Consider the following 18,270-nt stretch of genomic DNA (forward strand, 5'->3'; position numbering starts at 1 on the left):
AAAACAGACTGAACTTAACAAAACGGTGCACGGACAGACACTGACAAACACGGTGAGCGGATACTTTGTTATTATTATTACTTTACTTATTTCCTCCGTCTCCAATCCCGTTCTCCGCTCACCGAACACCCAACATTTAAACACACCACACGCAACACATAACAGATAATATACACAGGGGCGGGCACTTTGTTACACCCATACATGTAAGGATAATTAAAGGAGTGATAACTGAGCCTTTAAAATAAGACCTACAGCACTGGAAGTTATTTAGTACCAGAAGGGAGCCCCAACTTTAAATCTATAAAATAGTTTTTGTAATATCTGTATAGCCTGAATGAAGCACTCCTTTAAGTTCTGTCTGGGTAGAATCTGTTCTGAAATAGTGAAGTAATGGATATTGAAAGCCCTGCAGTAGACTGTTGTGTTGTAGCTGCCGTTTGACAGATCTAATTGAGCACTGTGGTCTTTAGAGGCCCAGATATGGAAGTTTGTCACTACCTAAGCTAGGACTTCCAAATGACTGCTACATCTGGAAATTAAAGCTACCATGAACTACTGTGCTGGCCTGCAGAAGTTGCTTTATTTATGTTTTTAATGCATTAAAAAAAAAAAAAACGAAGACCTGGTTTTGTAATTTCCCAAAATTAAGTTTAATAAGTGTCTGTTTATTATATCAGCTTAACCTGGAGGGCAATCCGCTGTACTTCCAAAGCACTCACCGAGCCACCACTGTCAGACACATTTCTCCAAAAGCAGCCTTCCTCAAAGTGAGTATCCACTTTTTACTGTACTCGGCTCAGTGAGCATGCAGCGCACAAACTGGGACTGGGGGTTATCTGTCTTGGTGGTACACTGTCCTTTCACATACAGATTCAGATTGTGCTTGGCTATATGATCTGAACGCTTGCATCATAAAGACAAAGGTCAATATGTTGCCTCAGATTTGCCTAAAAAAGTTAACAATAAATACATAGATCTATAAATATGTAATAGATATGAATATATATATTCTGCCTATGACATTTTAACCACATAGTTTTACCAAATGTGAATGTTATGACCTTCTTTTTAAGTTATATATACAGTCAGCACTCTGATATACAACAATCAGTCAGTTGCATTTTACTGTCCTTGTATTAAGAAACAAATCAATGATGATTTCTCACTCTGTCACCAGTTTTCTGATACAAAGCCCATCTCTTCAATGTTACAATCTATTTAATTATTTGTCACAGCCCAGGTTTTTTATTTGTGCATTAGATACTGTGATGCATTTTTTTTAAATCTGTGATTCTGTGCATTTTCATTTGCAAGTGAACTGTGACATAACGGCCTTATCGATCACTATATTCAGCAATTTTGAATACTGATCTTTGGATACTGTTTTAATTCTGGAAACAGTTTTTTTTTTTTTTTTTTTTTTTTCTTTTGCTAATGGTATTGCCTTTTACATTTTGTTACGCATTTGTGCGCATGGGTAACATTTTTATTTTTATTTTGCTGTTGAGTTGTTCATGGGGAATTTTACGTACAGGATTTTAAAGTAGGTATTGTATATCAGCATAAGAAAGTTTACAAACGAGAGGAGGCCATTCGGCCCATCTTGCTCGTTTGGTTGTTAGTAGCTTATTGATCCCAAAATCTCATCAAGCAGCTTCTTGAAGGATCCCAGGGTGTCAGCTTCAACAACATTACTGGGGAGTTGATTCGAGACCCTCACAATTCTCTGTGTAAAAAAGTGCCTCCTATTTTCTGTTCTGAATGCCCCTTTGTCTAATCTCCATTTGTGACCCCTGGTCCTTGTTTCTTTTTTCAGGCTGAAAAAGTCCCTTGGGTCGACACTGTCAATACCTTTTAGAATTTTGAATGCTTGAATTGGGTCGCCACGTAGTCTTCTTTGTTCAAGACTGAACAGATTCAGTTCTTTTAGCCTGTCTGCATATGACATGCCTTTTAAGCCCGGAATAATTCTGGTCTCTCTTCTTTGCACTCTTTCTAGCGAGGTGACCAGAACTGCACACAATATTCAAGATGAGGTCTTACTAGTACATTGTACAGTTTTAACATTACTTCCCTTGATTTAAATTCAACACTTTTCACAATGTATCCGAGCATCTTGTTAGCCTTTTTTGTAGCTTCCCCACATTGTCTAGATGAAGACATTTCTGAGTCAACAAAAACTCCTAGGTCTTTTTCATAGATTCCTTCTCCAATTTCAGTATCTCCCATATGATATTTATAATGTACATTTTTATTTCCTGCGTGCAGTACCTTACACTTTTCTCTATTAAATGTCATTTGCCATGTGTCTGCCCAGTTCTGAATCTTGTCTAGATCATTTTGAATGACCTTTGCTGCTGCAACAGTGTTTGCCACTCCTCCTACTTTTGTGTCGTCTGCAAATTTAACAAGTTTGCTTACTATACCAGAATCTAAATCATTAATGTAGATTAGGAATAGCAGAGGACCTAATACTGATCCCTGTGGTACACCACTGGTTACCACACTCCATTCTGAGGTTTTTCCTCTAATCAGTACTTTCTGTTTTCTACATGTTAACCACTCCCTAATCCATGTACATGTGTTTCCTTGAATCCCAACTGCATTCAGTTTGAGAATTAATCTTTTATGTGGGACTTTGTCAAAAGCTTTCTGGAAATCTAAATAAACCATGTCATATGCTTTGCAATTATCCATTATCGATGTTGCATCCTCAAAAAAATCAAACAAGTTAGTTAGACACGATCTCCCTTTCCTAAAACCATGTTGACTGTCTCCCAGGACCCTGTTACCATATAGGTAATTTTCCATTTTGGATCTTATTATAGTTTCCATAAGTTTGCATATAATAGAAGTCAGGCTTACTGGTCTGTAGTTACCTGGTTCAGTTTTGTTTCCCTTTTTGTGGATCGGTATTACGTTTGCAATTTTCCAGTCTGTCGGTACAACCCCTGTGTCAAGAGACTGCTGCATGATCTTGGTTAGCGGTTTGTAAATTACTTCTTTCATTTCTTTGAGTACTACTGGGAGGATCTCATCCGGCCCAGGGGATTTGTTTATTTTAAGAGCTCCTAGTCCCTTTAACACTTCTGCCTCAGTTATGCTAAAGTTATTTAAAACTGGATAGGAACTGGATGACATGTGGGGCATGTTGTCAGTATCTTCCTTTGTAAAAACTTGTGAAAAGTAATCATTTAATATATTTGCTATTTTTTTTTTTTTCATCTACGATTTTGCCATTTGTATCTCTTAAACATTTAATCTCCTCTTTGAATGTTCGCTTGCTGTTGTAATATTGGAAAAACATTTTGGAATTGGTTTTAGCTCCCTTAGCAATGTTCATTTCTATTTCTCTCTTGGCCTTTCTAACTTCCTTTTTGACTTGCGTTTGCAGTTCTGTGTACTCTTTCTGCGTACTTTCTTTTTGGTCCTTTTTTAATGCTCTGTAAAGTGCCTTTTTTAGCTGAATATTTTTTTTAATTGATCTATTAAACCATTTTGGCAATTTAGTTTTACATTTAGATTTGTCTACTTTAGGGATATAATTGTTTTGTGCCTCTAGTACTACATTTTTGAAGAACAACCATCCTTCTTCTGTGGGTGTTTTCTCTATTTTACTCCAATCTACTTCTGTTAGTCTCTGTTTCATACCTTCATAGTTTGCTTTTCTAAAATTGTAAACCTTAGCTTTAGTCATTACTTTTGGGGTTTTAAAAAACACTTCAAATGAGACCATGTTGTGGTCTGAGTTTGCCAGTGGTTCTCTGACCTCTGTTTTAGTTATTCTATCTTCGTTATTTGAAAAGACTAAATCAAGGCATACCTCCCCTCTAGTTGGTGCCTTGACAAATTGTGTTAGGAAGCAGTCATTTGTCATTTCCACCATTTCTATTTCATCCTTCGCGCTACCCACCGGGTTTTCCCATTTTATTTGGGGGAAGTTGAAATCCCCCATTAGTATGGCTTCTCCTTTGCTACACACATTTCTAATGTCATTGTATAACAGATTATTTTGCTCACCGTCTGAATCTGGCGGTCTATAGCATGCTCCTATTATTATGCCCTTTGAATTTTTGTCCGTTATTCTGACCCATATTGATTCGGCTTTATTTTCTTTGTCCAGGTTTAACACCTGGGCTTCAAGACTGTTTCTTATGTATAGCGCTACCCCTCCTCCTCTTCTGTCCTGCCTGTCTTTCCTATACAGTGTATACCCACAAATATTATATTTGTCCCCATCACTCTCAGACAACCAAGTTTCTGTAACACCTATCACATCATAGTTACTTGTTAGTGCAGTAGCTTCAAGTTCTAGAATTTTGTTTCTGATACTTCTAGCATTTAGATAAATACATTTAATGGTTGTCTTACCTGAGTTGTTGTTCTTGTTTTGATGTGGTCTCCCTTCTGTTTTTTTGTTGATTTCTCCCCCCTTCCTTTCTAGTTTAAATGCTTCTGAACCTGCTCGAGGATCTTTTCTCCAAGTAGACTGGTTCCCTTGTTATTTAAGTGCAGTCCGTCCCGTCTATACAGATAGTCCTCGTTGTAGAATGTGGTCCAATGATCAAGATAGGTGAAGCCTTCCCGTGTGCACCACATCTTCAGCCATGCGTTTTGATTAATTATTTCCAGCTGTCCATATGGTCCTTTGCAAGGTGCCGGTAGTATACCAGAAAATACCACAGTTTTGGTTTTCTCTTTTAATTTCCTTCCTAGCTCTCTGAATTTGTTTTGCAGGGATTTTGGTCTGTCTCTTCCAATGTTGTTTGTACCGATGTGGATGACTACTACCGGGTCTTCTCCTGTTCGTTCTAGGAGCCTGTCCACGTTCTCAGTGATGTGCTTGACCGAGGCTCCCGGAAGGCAGCACACTGTTGTAGTAAGGGGGTCCAAACTGCGAATTGAACTTGCTGTGTTTCTCAATATGGAGTCCCCAACAATCATGACCTCCCTTCTTTTTGCTGTCTGGTCACCACTGTCAATGGGGTCCTGGATGTTGTTCCTTTCATTCTCTTGTTGTTGGTTCTGCTCATCAAAATTCTGAAGTGACTCAAATTTGTTGGTTGTTTTGATTTCTGGTGGTTGTGTTTGACGAAGTTTCTTTTTTTCCCTGCTTCTGCCTACCTGAACCCAGCTGTTCTGACCTTCTATCTCCCTGGTGGCTTTCAGTCTGTTAGGGGTGATGCAGACTTCCATGAATTGTGGGTGTGCCAGTTCCTCAAGAGCCTGTTGCTGTCTCACTTCTTCCAGCTCCATTTCTAGCATACTTACTAGTTTATGCAAATCCTGGATTGCGCGGCACTTTACGCACACTTGGTTTAGCTCCGCTGGGTTTTCTCGGATTTCCCACATCAAGCAGGTGTCACAGATTACTGGCTTGAAGACCATGTTGAGGGTTTTTTTTTTTTTTTTTTGAAGTTTTAGTTTCTTCTGCAGCTGTCAACCTGCTTTCAAACTGCTTCTAAACTGCTCTGTAGCATATGTCCAGAGTCATCTTTTTTGGCAAGTGGTATTTTCAGAATCATGTCATTGTGAATTAAAATACTTCTATTGAAAATACAGTACTTTAGAAACAAAACCAACTACAGTACATCTAAATGAAAGGCTACTTATTTTAAAACTGTAGTTTTAGCTGTGTACATTTGATAGTGCATCTTTTTTGTGTTGTAACAGGCCAAAATGAAATAATCAAATATGCATCACACTCTTTTGATCGTCACTGAAGTCAAAATATTGTAGTGTCAGATTTGTGAGTGCTGACTGTATTTAATACATTTAATATACAAATTAAATCCTTTGATATCTGTGGACATGCACTAAACTGTTGTAGTTTTTGTCCTGTGATTTTAGCAACCTTTAAAAGCAGAAAACAATTCCCCATAAAAAATTAAAAATAAGCTCTTTAAAATGTTTCTTCCTGATTTGCCAGGGTTTAATAGCACCCTTACTGAAGATCTATTTCATTTGCAGCTCAAGTTGGATGGGCGTACTCTATCGTTCTCTGAATTAGCGGTGAGTAAACACTACATATATTAGGTATGTGTGTATTTTAAACCCAATATTTCTTACATCATTTCATGTTACTAATATTGTACTATTAAAATATGCATCTGCTTTACACTTATCCCTGGAGACGAGTATAGTACAGGTATACATTTGTCTGCAGGTAGATATATTGTTCATATAGCTAGAGAACCGGTTGTTGGTTTGTGATGAACCTTGCCAAGGACAAGTTGTTGAGCATATCATAATCTGTATGGAAGCTGTCTGTCTGAGCACGTGTCTTTCTGTCACAGTTAATTGTTTTCGTTGAGAGAACCGCTTGCCCAATTGGAATGAGACTTGCTAAGGACGTTCTCTTTAACTTTTGTATTTGTAAAGTCATAGAAAATAAGTGCCATTCCATTGCAGTTTTTACCATGACACACAACACAAGTAGACCAGGTTAAAAGCTGACAAGTAATTTTGTTTCTAAAGAGAGCAATGGAGAAGCCATTGGTAGAACCAGAACTCACTTTAGCTCTTACTTATCCATTCCAGGTGCTGCCCAAACCCGGTCAGCTGATTGGCCGGCCTCTGCAAAGCTCCTCCCAGGAAGTGATATTGTCTGAGAAGGGGATCCAGGAAGTGTCTAGTGGAGGAGGCGACATGAGTGACAGTATGTCCCAGAGTGAAAATGGTGCAGCAAGGCTCTCCCGCAAGAAGTCCAAGGTATCCATAACACATAGCCACATGAACGAATGTGGAAGTTACTATTGGAGAAACGCATGTAATTCTTCATTTTTCCCCAATACCGGTAGTTGTTGGATGGAAGTATGAGTTATTTCATGTGCAGCTTGCTCTGAAGGTGGTCACGATCTACCAACATATTTTTCTTATTTTAGAAAAGTTTCTACTTTTAAACACTGTTTTACCTTTTTTTAAATATGAATAATTCCAGAAAATTCAATATCTAATATATTATTGGGTGCAGTAATGTACTGCTTCATTTAAAATGAAGACTGTATACAAATACAAAAAAATTGAAGATTTTTGTATGAGAGATATTTAAATGAGAGATTTAAACCCTTAGATTAGCCTATAGTTCGAGAGAGATAATCCACTGTCTGACACATTTTCAGTCCTTTTAACTGAAAGCTTAAACCTCAACAAGTCAGTATCTGTATAGTGTGTGCCTGATAATACCAGTGATCTAGAGGCCAAGTGTGAATTATTTTTAAATTCATATCCTTCTTTTAGAGCAAGATCAAGGTGAGAAGAGCCAGTATTTCCGAACCCAGTGACACAGACCATGATCACAAGAGCCATTGTACCTCACTCGGTAAAGCCCTCTTTTATAAATTCATAGTGAAATGTTAGAAGGGACAACAGTTCTTTCCTTGGCCATAATGCTGAATACTATTATCCATAATGCAAGGTAAATGGTATGCATCCTATATACAAGACTTTTGTTAACCAAGGATTTAACATCTACTTTAATTATTTAGGCCTTTACTGACAGAATAAAATTGGGTTTAATGGAGGTTCAATTCATTTCTAGGGTTTCCAAATGCTGAAGATTTTTTTTGTATCCTTTCTCAGACATAGTCTTACGACACCAGAAGGAGATTGAACAGATGGACAGCTTCCGTGACCAGCTGGGGGAAGACTGGCTGCGCTATACACATCACCTGCAGGAGGCGAATGAGGCACAGCCCAAAGCAGGCCCAAGCAGCAGCTCTCTTACAGTATCTGACCACAGTCCAAACAGCAAGCAAAAAACAGCAGGCAGCCCCAGGAAGAGAATGCACATCTCTTCAGAGCAGAGGCTGAATGCAACCCAGGTGACATCAGAACCTGGAGAGGCAGAGCCTGAGGTAGAGGAAAATGAGTCTACCTTAGAATTGGAGGAGCATAGCCAGGAGGGGGTGGAGTCTGCCCTTGAGGGGTCAGAGCCTACTCTGGAAGAGTGTGTCCAGGAATTTGAAGAAGAGGCGACAACTGAAAAAAGAAGAGAGGTGGAGGAAGATGATGAAGAGGACGATTTAGAAGGCAAGGAGAATTCTAGTTGCTGAATTTTCAGAAATGACCACTAGGGGTGTGAGACCATAATTTCAGTCCTCTCTGCAACTTGAAAATCACACTTGTAAAGGGGAGAGAAATTACAGGTATTCATTACTAAAACCAACTCCCTTCATAAATACATCTTTTAGGGGTCTTTTTTTAAAAGCAGATCCTGTGATTGAAAAGGATAGTAGTTTAATAGTAACTGCAACAAGGAAACAAAACACACATTTAGGTATTATCCCTGTTTTGCACAGGGAGAGAACCTGTGGTGGCTCGAAAACAAAAAAATATTAAATAGGAACTTATGACTTTTTAAATATGTTATACTCCTTGCTTTTGAATGTCACAGACACTACTTTTAAATATGCAAACTTTTGTATTGATTTGAGTTTTAATGGGAAAAGAGTAGTGATGCAATCAGGAACCTAATTTCTTGTTCGATTATCGTATAGGCGTTTATCAATGATAATCGATGCATTGGCGTTTTATTTTTCATTAAAAAAAGAAATACAAAGGACTCGGGTCTGCATCAGATGTCCCTTTTAACATTGTATTAGTAATAAAAAAATACAATATTTTAACAGGTCATTTCTATCTGGACAATGGTTTAATTACTGTACTACATTTTATTCCAAAGCTAAACATTTTAATTACAGTCCTAAATAACTACTGTACTAAATTCATCTTCTTTTTATATTATATTGCCATATAATCCTAACACAACATATTCTGAAACAAAAGAAGGTAATCTGTAAATTTAATATCGGGATTCTTTTGAAATTATTACATATAACGTAAAAGGTATATGCTGTGTTCTTGTGGCTTTTTAGTGAAAAAAAAAAAATGCATAGACTCACCAGTGAAGCAACTCAACTAATTTTACACATGGTATAGCCAATGTGAATGTAGAAGCCTAAAGTGCGTATCCTAGCAACGCGCTGACGTTGTTTATATACGGTAATAGCACTAAAAGCACACACTCAAGGTTTTAATGCAAACCGGCAACAGAAGACTTCAAACTGGGTTCTAATTTGATGCATCAATTCACCGGTATGTAATCAAGCTCTGGAAATTTAAGAACAGATGATCAGTCGATGCATTGATTTAATTGTTGCACCGAAAAAGAGGCAATGTCAATTTAATGTCTTAATCAAATAATGACAAGCGTTGTTATCAAGCTCTCCAATCTCTTGCAGTGGATCTCTGTCACCCCCTGGTGGTAGGCGTCGTGCCCGACGGGGAGTTCCTGGAGTCGGGCGGCTCGCGGCTCTTTCTCCGTGTGAAGCCTCGGCACGCCGTGGAGGTGGACCTACAGAGTGCCAGGGTCCTGGCTCGGCTGGAGCTCAACAGTCTGAGAGAGGTCCACACCTCCCTGGCCCCCTGGAGAGAAAAGGTCAGTCTGTTTCTGAATTTGTGAGGATTAAGTGTGAGCATGTGCAGTGAATTTAATGCCTGAGAATGAAAATACCAGAATTCATACTTAAGCCAAACAGGGTTTTGACAAAAATGATATGTTATCTGTCCCATGCATGACTGATTGTTGTAATTGGCATTTCTGCGATGGCACAGGAAGTGGCAGTTTAAACCTTCTCCACAGCATGACAAGATGCTTGGGAATTTAGAGACCAACCAGGAGGTGGGAGGAAACTTGTATCCCCATGGCCTGAAACCCTTAGCTACCCTCTTTGAGACTGCATGCAAAAGTGCCCCCATACATGTAGATAATACACATTTTTGCTGAAGTTGAGACTAAAAAAGTAACAAATATTCATGGCATGGGCCAGCTAATGACTAAACAAAGTAGAAATAAGAACATAAGAAAGTTTACAAACGAGAGGAGGCCATTCGGCCCATCTTGCTCGTTTGGTTGTTAGTAGCTTATTGATCCCAAAATCTCATCAAGCAGCTTCTTGCAGGATCCCAGGGTGTCAGCTTCAACAACATTACTGGGGAGTTGATTCGAGACCCTCACAATTCTCTGTGTAAAAAAGTGCCTCCTATTTTCTGTTATGAATGCCCCTTTGTCTAATCTCCATTTGTGACCCCTGGTCCTTGTTTCTTTTTTCAGGCTGAAAAAGTCCCTTGGGTCGACACTGTCAATACCTTTTAGAATTTTGAATGCTTGAATTGGGTCGCCACGTAGTCTTCTTTGTTCAAGACTGAACAGATTCAATTCTTTTAGCCTGTCTGCATATGACATGCCTTTTAAGCCCGGAATAATTCTGGTCTCTCTTCTTTGCACTCTTTCTAGCGAGGTGACCAGAACTGCACACAATATTCAAGATGAGGTCTTACTAGTGCATTGTACAGTTTTAACATTACTTCCCTTGATTTAAATTCAACACTTTTCACAATGTATCCGAGCATCTTGTTAGCCTTTTTTATAGCTTCCCCACATTGTCTAGATGAAGACATTTCTGAGTCAACAAAAACTCCTAGGTCTTTTTCATAGATTCCTTCTCCAATTTCAGTATCTCCCATATGATATTTATAATGTACATTTTTATTTCCTGCGTGCAGTACCTTACACTTTTCTCTATTAAATGTCATTTGCCATGTGTCTGCCCAGTTCTGAATCTTGTCTAGATCATTTTGAATGACCTTTGCTGCTGCAACAGTGTTTGCCACTCCTTCTACTTTTGTGTCGTCTGCAAATTTAACAAGTTTGCTTACTATACCAGAATCTAAATCATTAATGTAGATTAGGAATAGCAGAGGACCTAATACCGATCCCTGTGTTACACCACTGGTTACCACACTCCATTCTGAGGTTTTTTCTCTAATAAGTACTTTCTGTTTTCTACATGTTAACCACTCCCTAATCCATGTACATGTGTTTCCTTGAATCCCAACTGCATTCAGTTTGAGAATTAATCTTTTATGTGGGACTTTGTCAAAAGCTTTCTGGAAATCTAAATAAACCATGTCATATGCTTTGCAATTATCCATTATCGATGTTGCATCCTCAAAAAAATCAAACAAGTTAATTAGACACGATCTCCCTTTCCTAAAACCATGTTGACTGTCTCCCAGGACCCTGTTACCATATAGGTAATTTTCCATTTTGGATCTCATTATAGTTTCCATAAGTTTGCATATAATAGAAGTTGGGCTTACTGGTCTGTAGTTACCTGGTTCAGTTTTGTTTCCCTTTTTGTGGATCGGTATTACGTTTGCAATTTTCCAGTCTGTCGGTACCACCCCTGTGTCAAGAGACTGCTGCATGATCTTGGTTAGCGGTTTGTAAATTACTTCTTTCATTTCTTTGAGTACTACTGGGAGGATCTCATCCGGCCCAGGGGATTTGTTTATTTTAAGAGCTCCTAGTCCCTTTAACACTTCTGCCTCAGTTATGCTAAAGTTATTTAAAACTGGATAGGAACTGGATGACATGTGGGGCATGTTGTCAGTATCTTCCTTTGTAAAAACTTGTGAAACGTAATCATTTAATATATTTGCTATTTTTTTTTTCATCTACGATTTTGCCGTTTGTATCTCTTAAACATTTAATCTCCTCTTTGAATGTTCGCTTGCTGTTGTAATATTGGGAAAACATTTTGGAATTGGTTTTAGCTCCCTTAGCAATGTTCATTTCTATTTCTCTCTTGGCCTTTCTAACTTCCTTTTTGACTTGCGTTTGCAGTTCTGTGTACTCTTTCTGCGTACTTTCTTTTTGGTCCTTTTTTAATGCTCTGTAAAGTGCCTTTTTTAGCTGAATATTTATTTTTTATTGATCTATTAAACCATTTTGGCAATTTAGTTTTACATTTAGATTTGTCTACTTTAGGGATGTAATTGTTTTGCGCCTCTAGTACTACATTTTTGAAGAACAACCATCCTTCTTCTGTGGGTGTTTTCTCTATTTTACTCCAATCTACTTCTGTTAGTCTCTGTTTCATACCTTCATAGTTTGCTTTACCTTCCAGACATATTTTTCACATACGCCTGTGATAATGATGTCTGCTACTGCCCCTGCTTGAATCGAAAAAGTGTGTTCAGCACGTGCATTTCTTTGAAAAGTCACAGTTGGTAGTTCGACAGCAACAGCTCCTGTATTTAGGTGAGGAAGCTGTTCCTATTTAAATGTTCCATTTTAGTTCAGTTGTATGAATGTTCTGCTTACTGTTCAGTTTATAATGTCAGGGTGCTAAATGTAACAGTGGAGTTAACATGGGTTTATGAAACTGGCTTGGTTACAGGGCAAGTTCTAGAGTAGGGATGGTCTTAGACTAGTTTGGCTTTAGATTGCTTTGAGTGGGTGGCTGATTGTTGCCGTCTTCTACTCCAGGGCAGGGAGGAAACTCTTCCATCACTGGAACTGCACTTCAGTTACCTCAGCAGGGATCGGCAGAGGCGGCGATACGTCATGCTTGATGAGAACCCACAGCAGGCCTTGCAGGTGAGTAATGGCAAGCAGTGTGAGTGGTACTTTTTGTTTTTTTTTTCCTTTGTCATGATACGGGTACTGAGAAACTTGTAAGTTGAGTTGTCATCGCTTTTCTTTAACTCTGCTTGGCTTTGAACTTGTTTTGAACCTGTCTGGAGAAGGTTCAACAGCCATCCTCATTTAATTCAAACGATGTGACAATGTGTCCTTTTAACTCCCACCCCCATTTTCTGTATTTCAATGTGGTGTTTGTATGCTGAAAGCCAGGTAAAGACAGATTACAAGATAATTTTAATGATCTTATATTGGTGCAACAAAAACAAGAACCACTAAGTGTTACTGTTACTCCCTGTACGTTTTAATGGGCTGGTTCAAAGTTTTTCTCATATCTTGGGTCAAGGTTTGTTTAACAAACTATGAATGGTAAACAAAAATATCTCAAAAGGATGTAACCTTATTTTACATTGATTTAAACTAGCAATTCAAAAGGAGCTCTGTTGCTGCAATATTGAACTCCTTTCATGCAATTTAGTTTGGCCATGTGTCAGATTTTTATGCTTTTTGATCTATGTCAGAAGATTGGGGAGCGCATTCATGTAGTCAAATATGTTTATATATGACTGCAGCAAGCATTTTAGTTTCTTTTATGGTTTGCAACTGTTTTTGTTTTGAATAATGAATATGATTTATATATAAATATATATATATATATATATATATATATATATATATATATATATATATATATATATATATATAAATATACACACACATACATACATATACATACAGTGGCTTGCAAAAGTATTCAGACCCCTGACCAATTCTCTCATATTACTGAATTACAAATGGTACATTGAAATTTCGTTCTGTTTGATATTTTATTTTTAAGCACTGAAACTCAGAATCAATTATTGTAAGGTGACATTGGTTTTATGTTGGGAAATATTTTTAAGAAAAATAAAAAACCGAAATATCTTGCTTGCATAAGTATTCAACCCCTGTGCTGTGGAAGCTCCAAGTTTGCACCGATGAAAGAAATTGCCCAAAAGAGGACACAATTACCTTACCATTGGCCTCCACCTGTGAACCATTAAAGTTGCTGTCACATTTTCTGGATAAAAACCCCACTGTTGAAGGATCATTGGTAAGGCTGTGAATCTGAAGGAAAATGAAGACCAAAGAGCATTCTACAGAAGTTAGAGATAAAGTAATACAAATGCATAGATTAGGGAAAGGGTACAAAATAATATCCAAGTGTTTGGATATCCCAGTGAGCACAGTTGGATCAATAATCAGGAAGTAGAAGCTGCATCACACCGCCCAGGCACTGCCAAGAAAAGGCCATCCCTCAAAACTCAGCGCTCAAACAAGAAGGAGACTTGTGAGAGAAGCCACAGAGAGGCCAACAATCACTTTGAAGGAGCTACAGAGTTCAGTGGCTGGGAGTGGAGTAATGGTGCACCAGTCAACATATCAAGAGCTCTGCATAACACTGGCCTGTATGGGAGGGTGGCAAGAAAAAAGCTGTTACTCAAAAAGTACCATCTGAAAGCATGTCTGGAGTTTGCCAGAAAGCATGAGAGTGACTCAGCTGCGATGTGGGAAAAGGTTTTGTGGTCAGATCAGACCAAGATAGAGCTTTTTGGCCAAAACTCAAAGCGCTATGTGTGGCGCAAACCTAACATTGTCCACGCCTCAAGACACACCATCCCTACAGTGAAGTATGGTGGTGGCAGCATCATGCTGTGGGGATGCTTCTCATCAGCAGGGACTGGGCATCTTGTTACAATTGAAGGAAGAATGGATGGAGCAAAATACAGGAAAATACTGCAAGAGAATCTGCTTCAGTCCGCTAAAAAACTGAAGCTTGGGAGGAAATTCACCTTTCAGCAGGACAATGATCCCAAGCACAAGGCCAAAGCAACATTGGAGTGGCTCAAGAACAAAAAGGTGAATGTCGTACAGTGGCCCAGTCAAAGTCCTGATCTCAATCCCATTGAGAATCTGTGGCACTATTTGAAAATTGCGGTCCACAAGCGTCATCCAACCAACCTGAACAACCTGGAGCAAATCTGCCAAGAAGAATGGGCCAAAATCACACTGACACTGTGTGCAAAGCTGGTACATACTTACCCCAAAAGACTTAAAGCTGTTATTGTAGTGAAAGGTGGCTCTACCAAATATTCATGTGTGGGGGTTGAATACTTATGCAAGCAAAATATTTCAGTTTTTTTATTTTTCTTAAAAATATTGCCCAACATCAAACCAATGTCACCTTACAATAATTGATTTTGAGTTTAAGTGTTTTAAAATAAAATATCGAACAGAACAAAATTTCAGTGTACCATTTGTAATTCAGTAATATGAGAGAATTGGTCAGGGATCTGAATTCTTTTGCAAGCCACTGTGTAATATACACACACAGTGCCTATAGAAAGTCTACACCCACTTGAACTTTTTTCACATTTTGTTGTGTCAGTGCCTCAGATTTTCATGCGATTTAAATGAGGATTTTTTTCCACTTATCTACACACCATACTCCACACTGTTAAGGGGAATAAGATTTTATTGAGAAAAAAATTATATATTAAAAATACAAAACTGAAAGATCATAATTGGATAAGTCTTGACCCCCCCTGAGTTAATACTTGGTGGAAGCTCATTTGGAAGCAATTACAGCTGTGAGTCAAAACTGTTCAAGCTCTGTCAAGTTCCTTGGGGAGTGTTGATGGACAGCAATCTTCAAGTCATGCCACAAATTTTCGATTGGGTCTAGGCCGGGGCTCTGACTGGGCCACTCAAGGACATTTACCTTTTTGTTCCTTAGCCACTCCAGTGTAGGTTTGGCTGTGTGCTTTGGGTCGTTGTCATGCTGAAAGGTGAACTTCCACCCCAGTTTCAGCTTTCTTGCAGAGGGCAGCAGGTTTTCCTCAAGGGGACTTTTCTGTACTTTGCTCCATTCATTTTCCCTTCTATCCTGACAAGTGTCCCTAGTCCCTGCCGATGAGAAACATCCCCATAACATGATGCTGCCACCACCACGCTTTACAGTAGGGATGGTGTTCTTTAGGTGATGCACTTTGTTGGGTTTGTGCCAAACATAACTCTTTGCTTTTAGGCCAAAATGTTCAATTTTAGTTTCGTCAGACCACAAAACTTTTTGCCACATGGCTAAAGAATCTCCTGAGTTTTTTTTGCATACTTCAAACAGGATTCAAGATGGGCTTTCTTGAGTAATGGCTTCCTTCTTGCCACCCTACCATACAGGCCAGATTTGTGGAGTGCTTGGGATATTGTTGTCACATGCACACTTTGACCAGTCTTGGCCATAAAAGCCTTTAGCTCTAGCAAAGTTGCCATTGGCCTCTTGGTAGCCTCTCTGATCAGTCTCATGCTTGCTCAGTCATCCAGTTTGGAGGGACGGCCTGATCTAGGCAGGGTCTTGGTGGTGCCATACACCTTCCACTTCTTAATAATCGTCTTGACCATGCTCCAAGGGATATTCAAGGCCTTTGATATTTTTTTATACCCATCCCCTGATCTGTGCCTTTCAACAACTTTGTCCCGGAGTTCTTTTGAAAGTGCCTTGGTGCTCATGGTTGAGGCTTTGCTTTGAAATGCACTACCCAGCAGAGGGATCCTACAGGAACGGCTGAATTTATCCTGAAATCATGTGAATCACTACAGTTTAACACAGATGGAGGCCACTTAACTTGGTGTGTGATTTTGAAAGTGATTGGTTACACCTGAGCTAATTTAAGATTGCTATTACAAGGGGGCTGGACACTTATCCAACCAAACTCAGTTTTTATTTTTAATTAATTTTCTGCAAATTTCTAGAATTATTTTTTTTCACTTAAGTTGTGGGGAAGAATGTGTAGAAAAAAAAAAGTGTGTGTGTGTATGTGTATATATATACACACACACACACACACACACACACAGTACTGTGCAAAAGTTTAGGCAGGTGTGAAAAAATGCTGTAAAGTAAGAATGCTTTCAAAACTAGACATGTTAATAGTTTAGATTTATCAATTAACTAAATGCAAAGTGAGTGAACAGAAGAAAAATTTACATCAAATCAATGTTTGGTGTGACCACCCTTTGCCTTCAAAACAGCATCAATTCTTCTAGGTACACTTGCACACAGTTTTTGAAGGAACTCGGCAGGTAGGTTGGCCCAAACATCTTGGAGAACTAACCACAGTTCTTCTATGGATTTAGGCAGCCTCAGTTGCTTCTCTCTGTTAATGTAATCCCAGACAGACTTGATGATGATGAGATCAGGGCTCTGTGGGGGCCATACCATCACTTCCAGGACTCCTTGTTCTTCTTTACTCTGAAGATAGTTCTTAATGACTTTCGCTGTATGTTTGGGGTCGTTGTCATGCTGCAGAATAAATTTGGGGCCCATCAGTTGCCTCCCTGATGGTATTGCATGATGGATAAGTATCTGCCTGTACTTCTCAGCATTGATGAGACCATTAATTCTGACCAAATCCCCAACTCCATTTGCAGAAGTGCAGCCCCAAACTTGCAAGGAACCTCCACCATGCTTCACTGTTGCCTGCAGACACTCGTTTGTGTACCGCTCTCCAGCCCATCGGCGAACAAACTACCTTCTGCTACAGCCAAATATTTCAAATTTTGACTCATCAGTCCAGAGCACCTGCTGCCATTTTTCTGCACCCCAGTTCCTGTGTTTTCGTGCATAGTTGAGTCACTTGGCCTTGTTTCCACGTCGGAAGTATGGCTTTTTGGCCGCAAGTCTTCCATGAAGGCCACTTCTGACCAGACTTCTCCGGAGAATAGATGGGTGTACCAGGGTCCCACTGTTTTCTGCCAATTCTGAGCTGATCACTGCTGGACATTTTCCGATTGCTAAGGGAAGTAAGCATGATGTGTCTTTCATCTGGTGCAGTAAGTTTCCTTGGCCGACCACTGTGTCTATGGTCCTCAACATTACCGTTTCTTTGTGCTTCTTCAGAAGAGCTTGGACAGCACATCTAGAAACCCCAGCACATCTAGAAACCCCTGTCTGCCTTGAAATTTCTGCCTGGGAGAGACCTTGCTGATGCAGTATAACTACCTTGTGTCTTGTTGCTGTGCTCAGTCTTGCCATGGTGTATGACTTTTGACAGTAAACTGTCTTCAGCAACCTCACCTTGTTAGCTGAGTTTGGCTATTGCTCACCCAGTTTTATTCCTCCTACACAGCTGTTTCTGTTTCAGTTAATGATTGTGTTTCAAACTATGTATTGAATTGATGATCATTAGCACCTGTTTGGTATAATTGTTTAATCATACACCTGACTAAATGCCTACAAAATCCCTGACTTTGTACAAGTGTACCTAGAATTGATGCTGTTTTGAAGGCAAAGGGTGGTCACACCAAATATGGATTTGATGTAGATTTTTCTTCTGTTCACTCACTTTGCATTTAATTGATAAATATAAACTATTAACATGTCTATTTTTGAAAGCATTCTTACTTTACAGCATTTTTTCACACCTGCGTAAAACTTTTGCACAGTACAATATATATATATATATATATATATATATATATATATATATATATATATATATATATTTTAATGCAATTCATTTTTTCCTTTTTTTTCTTCTTTTTTTTATAATATTGTAATGGATGTAGCAGGAGGGGGCATGCAATATAAAAAAGTTTTGTTTTATGGCAGGGACAGAGTTAAAGTCTCTCTGCCAAGTTAATTCCTTTTGTTTAATGTAATTGTTTATTTGTTTTTTTTTTTTTAATCACCTGCACCTGGCAGTTAATGAAAATTAGAGCCAAGTGCAGGCTATAAAAGGGAA

At 38.8% G+C, this 18,270-nt stretch overlaps 1 protein-coding gene across 3 annotated transcripts in view; it reads left to right on the plus strand.

Annotated features, from left to right (window-relative positions):
• The window catches only part of LOC121322067 (serine/threonine kinase 11 interacting protein), an 80,003-nt gene that overhangs the window by 24,329 nt on the left and 37,404 nt on the right, over positions 1-18,270 (plus strand). For all 3 annotated transcript variants that reach the window (XM_041261556.1, XM_041261557.1, XM_041261558.1), the window contains 7 exons: positions 681-770; positions 5,974-6,015; positions 6,544-6,714; positions 7,243-7,324; positions 7,585-8,034; positions 9,246-9,442; positions 12,338-12,448. In XM_041261556.1, coding sequence (XP_041117490.1) covers positions 681-770; positions 5,974-6,015; positions 6,544-6,714; positions 7,243-7,324; positions 7,585-8,034; positions 9,246-9,442; positions 12,338-12,448 — 1,143 coding nt within the window. The remainder of the gene's footprint in view (positions 1-680; positions 771-5,973; positions 6,016-6,543; positions 6,715-7,242; positions 7,325-7,584; positions 8,035-9,245; positions 9,443-12,337; positions 12,449-18,270) is intronic.

Source organism: Polyodon spathula, chromosome 10 (genome assembly GCF_017654505.1).
Source record: "Polyodon spathula isolate WHYD16114869_AA chromosome 10, ASM1765450v1, whole genome shotgun sequence".
NCBI classification, from domain to species: Eukaryota; Metazoa; Chordata; class Actinopteri; order Acipenseriformes; family Polyodontidae; genus Polyodon; species Polyodon spathula.